Source organism: Protopterus annectens, chromosome 3.part0 (genome assembly GCF_019279795.1).
Source record: "Protopterus annectens isolate FY-2018-M chromosome 3.part0, PAN1.0, whole genome shotgun sequence".
NCBI classification, from domain to species: domain Eukaryota; kingdom Metazoa; phylum Chordata; order Ceratodontiformes; family Protopteridae; genus Protopterus; species Protopterus annectens.
The window spans coordinates 1,124,102,155-1,124,115,725 of NC_056731.1; the positions used below are offsets into that span (position 1 = coordinate 1,124,102,155).

General features: G+C 40.1%; 1 protein-coding gene across 3 annotated transcripts in view; it reads right to left on the bottom strand.

Annotated features, from left to right (window-relative positions):
* LAMA3 (laminin subunit alpha 3) overlaps positions 1 to 13,571 on the bottom strand; it is a 2,187,360-nt gene that overhangs the window by 2,129,830 nt on the left and 43,959 nt on the right. For all 3 annotated transcript variants that reach the window (XM_044065357.1, XM_044065355.1, XM_044065356.1), the window contains exon 2: positions 12,249 to 12,401. In XM_044065357.1, the coding sequence (XP_043921292.1) occupies positions 12,249 to 12,401 (153 nt within the window). The remainder of the gene's footprint in view (positions 1 to 12,248; positions 12,402 to 13,571) is intronic.

Sequence of the window (13,571 nt, forward strand, 5' to 3'; positions counted from 1 at the left end):
ATGAGGAATTAAAAGTACAGCTGCAGATTGTCAAAACTTTTTCAGATGATATAAGAATGTCCTTTGTTCTTGATAAATGTGCAAAAGCAACATTTAAAGCAGGAAAGCTACAGCACCAGGAAAACATCAGTTTGGGACAAGAATGTGATATAAAAGAACTTGAGCGAGCTGGAGTGTATAAATATTTGGGAACTGATGAAGGATCAACAACAAAACATGAACAAATGCAAATAAAACTCAGTGAGGAATATTTCAGAAGACTTAAATTAATCCTGAAAACAGCATTGACATCTAGGAACAATGTTCAAGCTATAAACCAATTTGTTTTTCCTGTCCTAACTTACAGTTTTGGAGTGACTGACTGACCCCAAAAGGTTTTAGATAGATTAGGTAGGAAAACAAGAAGGATGCTTCATGCTCATCATCAAATGATTTATGAAAATCATTGCATACCAAGATTATATATTCCCCATTCCGAAGGAGGTACGGGCCTCCTTGAAATTGATGACATGTACAGATCTGCAATTGTGGGACTGCATACATATCTGTTGACCTCACAAGACCCAAACATAGTGAAAATTTTGAAACATGAGAAGAATAAATCTAAGAGAACTTCCCTTCTTAGTTGGCAGAAGCATATCCACATCAAGCAGGAATGGAAATCAAACCAGAAGTAGATAAAAAGCAGGCAGCAACTGAATGTGCCAAAAAAAGCAAAAAAAAAAAAAAAAAAACAAAAGAAAGAATATAAGGTGAAGGATCAGATGAGAAGGCAAGAAATGTGCAAAAATGCATAAATATAGCTGCAAGTATAAAAAACTCCTGGAACAACCTCATGTTGATCAGGATCAACACAGGAATGGTTAAGGAGAGGCAAATTCAAACACGTTGATTTGCAAAGTCCATTGAACATGTGGAAGAACCAGACAAATGCATGTTTTGTAAAACAGAACTGCACACAGTTGCACACTTTGTTGCTGGTTATGACATATTAATGGCAGAAAGACTGTATACTGAAAGGCATAATAATGTGGCAAGACTTACACTGGAGATTGTGCAAACATTATAATACTGAAATAGTTGAAAAACACTGGAAACATGAGCCACAAAGCATCACAGAAAATGATGAAGTCTACATCATATGAGATCCCCCATTGCCAACAGTTTAAAAGATAGACATGAGAAAACCATTTATAGTGGTCCATGAAAAGAAGAGATGTATCGGTATAGCATTAATCAATGAAATCGCTACCTACAGAGTTACATGTATTGGTAACATATCTAAATGCAATTGTAGATTCTTTTTTGCTTACAGAGAGACACAAACTCATTACAAACCAGGATTTGCATGCAGAAATAAAAGCAATGTGGAAGAAAGATACTTAGATAGTTCCAATAGTAGTAGGAGCAACGGGTCTTATAAAAAAGAATCTACAATTGCATTTAGATATGTTACCAATATACATGTAACTCTGTAGGAATTGCAAAATGAGTCATTACTGGGCACATTGCAGGTGCTGCGAAGAGCACTTCTGGCTGACATCAAAGATTGAAACAATACTAATTTCATGAAATTTAATCATACTTTGACTTAAGAATGGGGTACATTCCCATCATGGTATTAGAAACCCAAAAGATTTGAAAAAAATTAAAAAGGAAGATAATGCATTTTTTGCATAGAGTTTAAGACCATAACTTTGGTGCCAATCATTACTTTGCGTAAGTCCTTCTTGTAGAATGTTGATGTCATTTGGTGACTGAATAACTGCTTCCAGTTTGAAGTCATCAGCTAACGTTTTCAGCCATAGACCTTTTGTTTTTGCTTGTACTTCTGAGAAGTTGATTCCAAGCAATAGGGGCCCAGCACCAATCCCTGTAGAACACCACTAGTAATGGGTCTGCTGGTGGAGGTGGAGTCCCCTACTTTCATCGTATGTGTTCTGTCAATTAGCCAGTTTGAAAACCACCTGACAGTATAGGGGTTGACCCCTGGCTGGGTGAGTTTTTCAATGATGCCTGAGTGGGGGATTGTGTCAAAGGCCTTGGCCAAGTCTAGGTAGGCCATAAGCACAGATTTGTCTTCGTCCAAGGCTTTAGTGACAGTCTGAAATAAGTCCACTGGGTTCCACAGGCAGGATCTCTCATTAACAAAACCAAACTGGGTCAGGTCAAGTGTTTGAAGGTCTCCTATATCCTTGTTGATAAGGTCCATGATGATTCTCTCCATGGCCTTGCAGGTAAGACTAGTTAGGCTAATGGGTCCATAGTTCCCATGGTCATTGGATGCACCCCCCTTTTGCAAGGGGATGACAGTAGCTGTTTTCCATTCAGCAGGGACAAAGCCAATGCTTAGGGTGTAGTTTAAAAGAGTCCCCAATGGTGTTGCTAACTCCTGTTTTAAACCCCTTGCATCCTGGGATGTTATCAGGTTTCATAGATGCTGTGTTTTTACTCTTGGAGAGAGGGTTAAGACCTGCTCTTTAGAGATACTAGTTGGAGAGTAGGTGGTAGAAATGCTTTAGGCTATATGTGGCAGGGATAGGGGGGGGGAGAAGTTTTCACAGCAGGTTGGCTATTCCCACTGGTTCAGTATATGTTGTACAATTCATTACCCGTTCAGCGCAAAGCTGGGCCTTTCCTTTAAGGTTTTGAATGTAGTTAAAGAATGCCTTATGGTTATACTTAGCTAGCGATGCTAATCTAGATTCATAGTTAGCTTTAGAGGGCTTTACAAGAGATCTTATTTGCTCGTGCAAGCTGAGAAGTGTGTGTGCTTCCAATTCTGCGATCGTTCCTTCTTGCTCTTAGACAGCAATTTCTTTAACTTATTATATAACCTGTTTACGGTAGATGTCCACCAGTCAGGCTTGTGTTTTCTTGAAGGACCTTGCTTTGGTCCTATCAGGAACAGCCGAGTCAGTACAATTGTACAGATGTTTATACAATGTAATGTTGTAAATCCCAGTATAGGTGTTCTTGCCATCAGTGGGGACAGGAGCTGTGAAGCTATTAATGTCTTCTCATTACAGGCTGTAGTTAGCTTTGGAGAAGTTTTGTATCTTAATTTCTCCTTGGGGGGGTCTGATGCTATCGTTACTTCAAAAGATAATGTTTTATGATCAACTTCACTAGGGAGGGCTGCACACTTGTGGTGGTGCACCATTCTATCATTATGGTGAATACCAAATCTAGAATGTTTGGGCCCATTGTGGGGGAGGCAAATATCTGCTCCAACGCATTTGAGTTAATGAAGTCCAAGAACCTGTGACAAATATTACAGATCATTTAAAGGGGCAGGAATGGGGGCAGCAACATCCCCTGCATATGCTAATTTGGTACTTGGCTGGTGGGAAAATGAATTTTTGCCAAATATTCAGGAATTTTCTGACATTGTTTTTGACAATAGATTCGTAGATGATTTGTTTTTTATAGTTAAAGGTGAAATAGATTATGGTAGTTTTTTAAAAATTTTGAATACTTCCTGTAAGTTTCTGACTTTTACTTTAAGTTCTGTGGGACATAAAGTTAATTTTTTAGACACTGAATTGAAATGGGATTGCGAAAAGAGGTTATTTGACAGTAATATCCATAGAAAAACACCTTTTCAAATAGTTATTTACATTGGACTAGTAATCATCCTGGGTATATGAAACATAACATACCCAGAGGGCAATATATAAGAGCCTTTACACTGGACTAGTAATCATCCTGGGTATATGAAACGTAACATAACCAGAGGGCAATATATAAGAGCCTCATGTATAATAAGTAGTGATGTAGATTTTGAAAAGGAAGTTAATTTCATTACATCCCTATTCTTGGACAGGGGTTATCCTTTGAAGTTATTAGAAGAAACAGTCAAGGAAGTTAAAAATAAGAGATATATTCAATTTCTTCCTGTGATAATTGGAAAATTATCAATGAACATAGAGAATTAGGACAAACTCTAGGAAGTACTCCTAGTTCTTTCTATTTGCATAAAACATTATAGTGTAAAACAATTATTAGAGAGATCTGGAAAAAGGATTGAAATGAAACATGACAATCAAAGGAAAGGGACTTATAAATGCAATGGATGTAATATATGTAAGTTTATTTATGAATGGCCCTTTGTTATGTTGTCACATTTGGCTTATACTATTCATTTTAATGTAAAATGTAATTGTCAATATGCTGGAGTTATATATCTTGCATTATGTTCAAATTGTGACTCATTTTATGCTGGTATGATGACAAGAAAATTAAGAGAGAGAGAGTCAAAGAACATATAAATGCAATAAAAAAGAGGGGCATGAAAAATGCATTATACAAGCACTCTATAGTTTGTGGTAATTTTTAAAACAAATTGTTTTACTGTGTTAGAAAAAGTTACTGTTGACAAAAGAGGAGGTGATAAGAACCTGGTAGAGACTAGAGAAGTATTTTGGCAAATATAAATTGGGTGATGATAGTCCACCAGGTTTAAATAAACATGTTAATATAAAATGTTTTTTTTAGCTAACAGGAAAATGAAGAGTTAAATCTGTTAATTAGTTTTAGAACATGTGACCATTTTTTATGATTTTTGTTAGAGTATTTAAGTGGTATGTAAAGTGGTTTGTGTTTTTTCTGAAGAAGTTTTTTGTACGAAAATCGGATATTAAAATACACTACGCTAAAGTCAGTTTGGTCTTCTGTGGTTTCAAGTAAAATTTCTGGTGGTTTTGTTGTGGATTTTTCACTCAGCCATTGTGGTGGATTTTGTTTTTTTTTCTTTTCTACAGTTGTATAGATAATTTATACAATGTATTGGTGTAAATCCCAGTATAGGTGTCCTTGCCATCAGTGGGAACAGGAGCTCTAAAACTATTAATGCCTTCTCATAAGAGGCTGTAGTTAGCTTTGGAGAAGTTTTGTATCTTAATTTCTCCGGGGGGGGGGGGGTCTGATGCTACCACTACTTCGAAAGATAATGATTTATGATCAACTTCACCAGGGAGGGCTGCACACTTGTGGTGGTGCAACATTCTATCATGCTGGTGAGTATCAAATCTAGAATATTTGGACCCATTATGTGGGGTGGCAACTATCTGCTCCAAAGCATTTGAGTTAACGAAGTCCAAGAACCTTTTGGCAAGTGTGTTTGTACATGCATAATTTACCCAATCTATGGACAGGTAGTTAAAGTCACTCATAACCAGGGTGTTTGGTTGTATTTTGAGTGACTCAAGTAGATCCAAGTAAGCACTGTGGATATCATGGTTCATGGAGGGGGCTCTATAGCTGACGATAACTTGGAGAGGGGTCTTTTCTATAGTTATTTGCACAAAGAGTAACTCTAGGGAATCATTCTGTTTAACCAATCTGGAAGACTGTTTATCTTGAATGCTGTTTACTTAATCAGCAATATTAGTTTGCACATTTAAAGAAAACATTGCAGTATAAATCAAGCAGCATTCCAAATGAATGCACAACAAAATGGAAAACTTTCTATAAGGAATGAAAGGAATTTGAACACAGCAACACAGGACACAAGGTACAATAATACCACTGATGAAGAAATCTATACGTGTTGTAAAATATAGACTGTAATAAGTTGGTAACAGTGCCTCAAAGGGAAGTCCAAAAGTGTGAAAAGCTAAACTGAATGTAATGATTTTTCGGAATTTAATGCAATGGTTTTGAACATAGTATACAGCACTTATTACCAAATAGCAACATGTATTACATTAATAATCATCTTTGTGCTATTCAGTATAAATCAGTAAATGCTCATTAAGAATGGTTTATTATTGATGTATAGCAAAAAAAAAAAGAAAACATCCTTTCAGCTTGTTGATGCACTATATTATAAAAGCATTTCAACAGGGACATAAATGCTGCTTTACAAGTTTCTTGACAGCTGTATTACGGGTTCTCAGCATCGACCTACAAGTACAATGGCTGTTACGTTAGTGTAATATTAGCTAACATCTTGTTGCAGTGCTCTGTCCATATATGCATGCAGTAAACAGTGAAGCTTCTAACACTGGAAAATGTGATTTCCAACTACGATTGAAAACAGCCACACCAGATGATGTAACAAAGGGCATGCAGTCTGAATAAGAAGTCTCACAAAAGTATGCTAAAAACCTCAGTCAGTATAAGTCAAAGTGGCAACTTCTCTATTCTGATATATAGGTATCACAAAAATAAGTTTATTAGAAACCTACACTGACAAGCAACTACTGGCAAAACCTGTGACAGACTTTAGTAAAATACAAACAGTGATCATCAGACACTAACACAGTGCCAATAACAATGTAGAAGCAAGTGTAGACCTGACACTATCACTTGGAAACAATACAAAACCATTAATGAGGAAAGGTGGAGCCATCTGTTACGCACAGTTAGCTATGCCACTAACAAATTGTTTCCAAATACATTTAAGAAGAACTTGTGCAGTACTTGGCATAGACAAAATGATACATAACGCTTATGATGATGAAGAAAACTGCATATATATTCACAAGTAAAACACAGGTGTTGTTACCATGTGGTAAAAGTACAGTTTTGTACCTACCATAAATGTAGATGTTCGAGTGCTAATACAGCTGCAGTCATAACAGATGGGTTCTCCTGCTGTCAGGCGGGTCCTCGGTCAGCCGAATTCCGAAGTCTAGGTCCAGCGTCGGTTGTCGTCGCTTCTTCCCTGACGTCAGTGCAAAAGGGGTATAAAGGAACCAGCCAACACCATTTTCTTCAGTTTTTCTTGCCCCAGATGTCAGGTGCCCCCAGAAGGAAGGCAATACATAAATTTGTGTAATAAAGCAATGCAATATAATCAAAATACAGTAGTTGCAAGCAAATACACCATAAATGAATACCCCAGTCAGGTTGTATGAGGATGTGTTAGCCTATAGGCCTGTCCCAAGAGGGGAAGGAGGGAGGGAAACCTGGACTGCAGCTGTATTAGCACTCGAACATCTACATTTATGGTAGGTACAAAACTGTACTATGTTCGTCGTGCATACAGCTGCAGTCATAACAGATGGGTAGAATCCCAAAGATAAGAAAGGGGTGGTAGGCACTAGGTGGAACTAGGGGGAGCCAGGATGCCCTGCAAGAGTGCAGTGGCAAAGCCTGATCTAGTTTTGGAGTATAATGGTAGGTGGTAGTCCTTGAAGAAGGTATGCACAGAACTCCAAGTGGCTGCTTCCAAAATATCTTTGGTAGGAACTCCTCTGAGGAAAGCTGCAGAGGTAGCTGTGGCCCTTGTGGAGTGAGATCTGATGCCTGTAGGTACAGTTTTGCCATGAAAAGAATAGCAAAAGTGTATGCAGTGGGCTATCCATTTTGAGATTGTCTGTTTGGAAATTGGCGTTCCTTGAGCTCCTACAGCATAGGACACAAAGAGCTGTTCTGATTTTCTGAAAGGCTTTGTTCTGTCCAGATAATAACGGAGTTGTCTGTGGATGTCCAAGGAATGTAGTAATCTCTCCCCTTTGTTATGAGGATTAGGATAAAAGGTAGGTAAGTGTATGGCCTGATTCAAAGCTACCCTGGATACCACTTTAGGCATAAAGGATGGGTTGGTTCGTAAGGAAACTCTGTCCTGATGGAAGATGATAAAAGGCTGCACAGCCATGAGAGCTTGTAGTTCTGAAACTCTACGAGCTGAGGTAATAGCCAGAAGGAAAGCTGTTTTCCAGGACAAATATTGCAAATCTGATGAGGCAGCTGGCTCAAAGGGAGGCAAGGTCAGTTTTTCCAGAATGAAATTGAGATCCCAAGCAGGTATTGGTTGTTTCCTTGGGGGTTTTAGATTCTTAGCCCCTCTGAGGAACTGTCTTAAGAGAGGGTGAGAGAATATGGGTGGATCAGTGTTATATTCTGCAGAAATGGCTGAGGCATGGATTTTGATGGAGGAGAATGAAAGTCCACTGCTTAGCAGCTCAGCTAGATACTGTAGTATTTGAGGTAAATTCAGTTTTCCAGGATCTTGGCCCTTTTTCTCATTCCAGACACAAAACCGTTTCCATTTTGCGGAGTAAGCTTTTCTAGTTGATGGCCTTCTGGCCTCCAAAATGACATCCTGCACCTCCTTGGAGAGTAGGGTCTGTTGTGATGCTAAGGAATCTTCCATGCGGCTAGATTGAGTGTTTTTAGCTGGCTGTGAAGAGTTTTGAAGCTGTGCTGAGTCAGGAGAAGAGGCATTAGAGGCAGGGTCCATGGTGGGAAATGCATCAAGCTCCTCAGGAGTGGGTACCAGTGTTGTCTTGGCCAGTCTGGAGCAATGAGAATCATCTTTGGTCTGTCTGCTCTGGTTTTCAATAGAACTTTGGGCAGCAGAGGAAGAGGTGGGAAGGCATAAACTGTCATTTGTGTCCAACTGAAAGAGAGAGCGTCCACTCTCCAGGCCTTTGGATGGAAAATCCTTGAGCAGAATTTTGTCAATTGGTGATTTTTGTGGGAGGCAAAGAGATCTATGTCTGGCCTTCCCCATGCTTGGATTATTTCTGTAAACACTTTTGGATGCAACTTCCATTCGTGTGGATCTGTCATATTTCTGCTTAGGTTGTCTGTCAGCATGTTTTCCTTGCCTGGCAAGTAATGTGCTTGTAGTTCCATTTGTAAGTCCATGGCCATGCTCCAAAGTGTCATGGCCAGTCTGCATAGGGGGTAAGAATGTGTTCCTCCCTGTTTGTTTATGTACCACATAACTGTGGTGTTGTCCGTTCTTATCAATAGTTGACCTGGTTGCAGAAGGTCCTTGAAAGCTTTAATAGCATTTATTACTGCTAGCATTTCCTTTTGATTGATATGAAGGTGCTTTTCGTTTTGGGACCATTTGCCCTGAATGCACCGATCTGTCATGTGCTCCCCCCAGGCGTAGTCCGAGGCATCTGTTGTGATGACTTGATTTGCTTGAGGCTTGCTGAATGGAAGACCTGTGTTTGTTTGGCATGCTTGAGCCCACCACAGAAATTCCTTTTGTAGACATGGAATTAGTGGTATTATTGTTTCCAAACTGTGGCTGTGTTGAGACCATAGGTTTTTCAGGTACCATTGAAGTTTCCTCATATGCAGCTTTGCACATGGGATTAGTAAGATGCAAGATGCCATGTATCCCAGAGCCTGCAGGATTTTCCTTGCAGTCAGCCTGGTGCAATTTGCTAGTGCTCTGAAGTATTGAGTTAGTTGCCCCTGCTTCTCTGGTGTGAGGTAGGCCATCTGGGTGTTTGTGTCCAAGTTGGCACCCAGGAAAATTATCTTCCGAGAGGGTATTAGCCTTGATTTCTTTTTGTTGACTGTGTATCCCAGAGAGTTCAACATTATTACATAAGCCAGATGTTTCAGAAGAATGTGCTTGCTGTCCGCTTGGATCAGGCAGTCGTCCAAATAGGGGTATATTTGTATCCCTTGAAGTCTGCAGTAAGCAATTACTGATGCCAGGCATTTCGTGAATACTCTGGGTGCAGTAGATAAGCCAAAGGGCAATGCAGAGAATTGATAATGGGTTGAACCTGCAAGAAATCTGCTGTATCTTCTGCAATTTTGTCTGATTGGGACATGCAGGTATGCCTCCTTGAGGTCCAATGTTACCAGCCAAGACTCCTTGCCCAGCATGGGAAGAAGCTGCTGTAGAGTGAGCATCTTGAATTTTGGTACGAGTAGAAATGTGTTTAGGATGGATAGGTCCAAAATAGGTCTCCAATCTTTTCCCTTCCTTGGTACCAGGAATAGCCTGGAATAAAAACCTTGACCTTGTTCATGCGTAGGTACCTCTTGAATAGCTTTCATGTCTATGAGATCTGTAATTTGCCTTTGTGCCTCTGCCCTTTGATTGTGTGGCAGGTTTGGCATGCCTCTCATTTTTGGAAGGGTGTGAAAATGGAATCTGTAGCCTCTGTTTATAATGTCCAGGATCCATTTGTCTTTTGTGACAATATGCCAATTTTTTGAAAATAATGCCAGCTTTCCTCCTAAGGGGGCTGCTATTTGAGTCTTGCTTGGCATGCAAAGGGGAAAGTCATTGGGCTTGCTTTCTGAATGATTGCAAGTTATCCTCACCACCTCTTTGTGTAGGAGCTTGCCACTGTCTGCCTCTAAATGATCCTTGGGATTGTCCTCTGCCCCTTGGGTGCCTGTATCTGCCTCTTTGGGGTCTGTCCGTGGCTGGAATGGACCAATTTTTGGAATGCCAATTTCTACTGAAATGTGGGGGTTGTACCTGTAGAAAATCTTTCACAGTTTGCATTGATTTAGCCTTTTCCTCCATTTTCCTTAATACCTCCTCAGCATTAGCACCAAATAATACATCCTTTTGTAGAGGGGCATCTAGTAATTTAGCTTTGACATGATCAGGCAAGGTTTGTTCCTTGAGCCAGGCATGTCCACGTATGACTGATCCTGTAACAGCAGCTCTACATGAGGCCTCTAGAGCATCAAAACCACATTGTAAGGTATGCTTACCCACTTGTTCTGCACTATGCATCAAATCCTGCAACTCCTTCAAGTCTGGTTGTTCAGGTTGTGACATTTTACTTTTCAATTGTGATAACAAAAACTGTTGGTATTTTAGCATATGGACCTGACAGTTTAAGGCCCTCATGGTTAAGGTAGCCGAGGTATATACCTTTTTTCCCCACCTTTCTAAGGATCTGGAATCTCTCTCGGAAGGTAGTGGATTTTTAGCAGTGGAGGCCTTAATTCCCTTGGGGCCCTGTGAGATGGTTTCTGGGTCAGCGGCATGGCTTTTGTATAGAAATTGGTGTGAGTCAGGAACCCTGTAATACCTGTCAGGCTAAACTGGGGCTGGAGGCAGAGAGTCCGGGTTAAGGCAGGCCTCCGAGTAAACATCATCTAGGATGTCCAAGACAGGAGGTATAGCCAGAGGCCTGTGCTGAGGTAGAAAGAGAAATTCCCTAAGCCTTTTCTTGGAATCTGAATAATCTTTGCCTTCCCAGTGGAAGTGTTCCCTTAAGGTATGCAAAGTTTCCCCAAATGAGTAATCCTCTGGGGGGGATACAGAAGGAATGGAATCCTCCACATCAGAGTCTTCAAAAGGGGAGTAAGAATGTTCCTGATCATCAGAGTGCTCTGAAATAATAGAGCCCTGATCAGAGGAGGGGGATTCTTCCTCCACTCTGGGCCTTTTGTCCGGTGGGGGTTGAGAACCCCTGATAAGAGTAATTAAATCCTCAGCCATTTTAAGCATCTGTTTTTTAGGCATGGGGTCTGGAGATGAGCCCTGTGTAGCTTGTCTCTTAGAGTGCATGGCTGCTTTAGACTTAGTGACAGCCTTGATGGAGAAAGAAGAGGAAGGTCTGAAGACACCTTGGGTGGAGGTAGACCTGTCCACATTTTGAGATTCAATGCCAAGAGTGGCTTCGGTATCTGTAGTCGGGGTGTGGGCCGAGGAGCCTGCGACCTCGGGCACAGGAGACACCGCCAATGAAGTGTCGTCGGTAGTCAGGGGCTGCGTAGACACCTCGCTGAGAACTGGGCCACGTGTAGTCGGCTTTGGCGTGGTGTCGGTAGAGGCCGCGGACCTCATGTGTCGGTCCTTATCTTTGCGTTTTTTAGACAGAACTGGAGTCGGAGTATCCGACGACATAATATAGTTAAATCTTTTTCCAAAATAATGCTGGGCGAACTCCGCCCAACGCTTAATGGTGCGTTTGTTGAATGTAGCACAAAAACGACAGACCGAGACGTCGTGGTCTGGGCCTAAACAAGGTATACAGAGGAATGGAAATCCTTATGCAGTATTTGCTTCCCACATGAAATATAATTATTAACTTTGTCTGACATCGGTCTGAGGCAAGAAAAGTTTCCCCAACGGGGTACTTAGCTTTCAAGAAGACTTCGGTTTCAAAATTTTCGTAATTTCAGGAGCTGGCCGACCGGCACTTGCGAACTGCTTCTACTTCGGGCACCGCGCGGCAAGAAAGACTGAAGAAAATGGCGTTGGCTGGTTCCTTTATACACCTGTCGCACTGACGTCAGGGAAGAAGCGACGACAACCGACGCCGGACCTAGACTTTGGAATTCGGCCGACCGAGGACACGCCTAATGGCAGGAGAACCCATCTGTTATGACTGCAGCTGTATGCACGATGAACATCTGATGCCAGTACTATGACAAAACAGTTTACTAGTACAAGTTCCATGCAGTCCATTTCAAGAAGGGACAGTAGCAGCAGAAAAAAAATTTTTCTTCACGTTTGTTGGAACCAGTCAGACAAAAAAAAAGGCAACATACAACCAAGAAGCTACAGTACTTACCTGTCCTAAATCCAAGGTAACATTCACCTCATTGTACTGCAGCCCTCGTGACAAAGGTGGACTCTGCCACCAACGTTCTGTTCCATCAATAGCATAAGAAATAGGATGAGATTTACTGGGTATACTAGAGTTACAATGATCGCAGAACTGCCCCTGAAAACAAAATGGAATATAGCATCATAAAAAGAATGTTACATTTATGTCTTTGTAAACATATTCATTTCTGCATTTCACAAATCCTCTTACAAAAAAGAAATATTGTTCTAAACAAATTAGTTCTAGAAACATCATGACAAAGCACAATATGAAATTACATACACAACACTGAAAGCTGATAAATTACATATAAGCATTAAATATTGATGAGTCAGGAAAAGAATTACAGAACTTACTGGAATAGTTATTTGGAATATTGCATTCCAAAGCACAGATAAAAGGTTATGCCAAAAAGGAACAACATAAAGAAATAAAGAAATGAAGAAAGATAAAGTATTGCACTCTAATCATGATGTCATTTATTGCCATGTAGTGTATGTCTGCACTGAGTTTACTGAGAGAGAAGACATGGACAAATCATGTGAACCAACAGGTTGATAAATTAAATGTTTCCTCTAAACTCAGCAAAATAGAAACTGAAAGTAGTTGCCCTTCAGAATGCAAGGGATAAAACAAGGTTGAATAATGCTAAATCACAGTTTTACTTGTGCTTCAGAATTTAGAGTATACTTTATAAATATTATACCTTATGAAACAATAATAAGCATGCATTAGTCAATACCAACTGTTGACTATACTGGGGATGGTACAACAATATAACATGAGAGGTAATGAGGAAGAAATTCATAGGTAACATGCTTCAGATAAAAATATGACACAAAATTGATTGAGAGGTGAAAGCATTAGCAACTTAAAGTCTCTATGAGTTTCAGTTATACTTGTTTCCCCATGCTCATCATCTTTGATACTGAAAAATATTTTCTCTAGTGTTAGGCATTGCAATTTGTATATTGCTGAATAAATATGTGCATTGATTACACATGATGTGCAAAACTTCAGGAAGGATACACTTAGAAAAGCTACATTTCCTTTGTATAGTACTTCATGAAGTTGTTTCTATGAAGGGCAGGAGGGTATGAAGGTTTTAACTCCTACTCACAGTGCAATTGATATTTATTGTATGATGAAACCAGTAGTTTTGGGATTGAAACCCACCCCTTGTACTTTTTAATATACAAGGAGCAATTGACCTTAAGGGTGTATGGTATATTTACATGGCTGCCTTGGATAAAGCCAATTCATGCCACATCCAGACAAGTGTTGTAC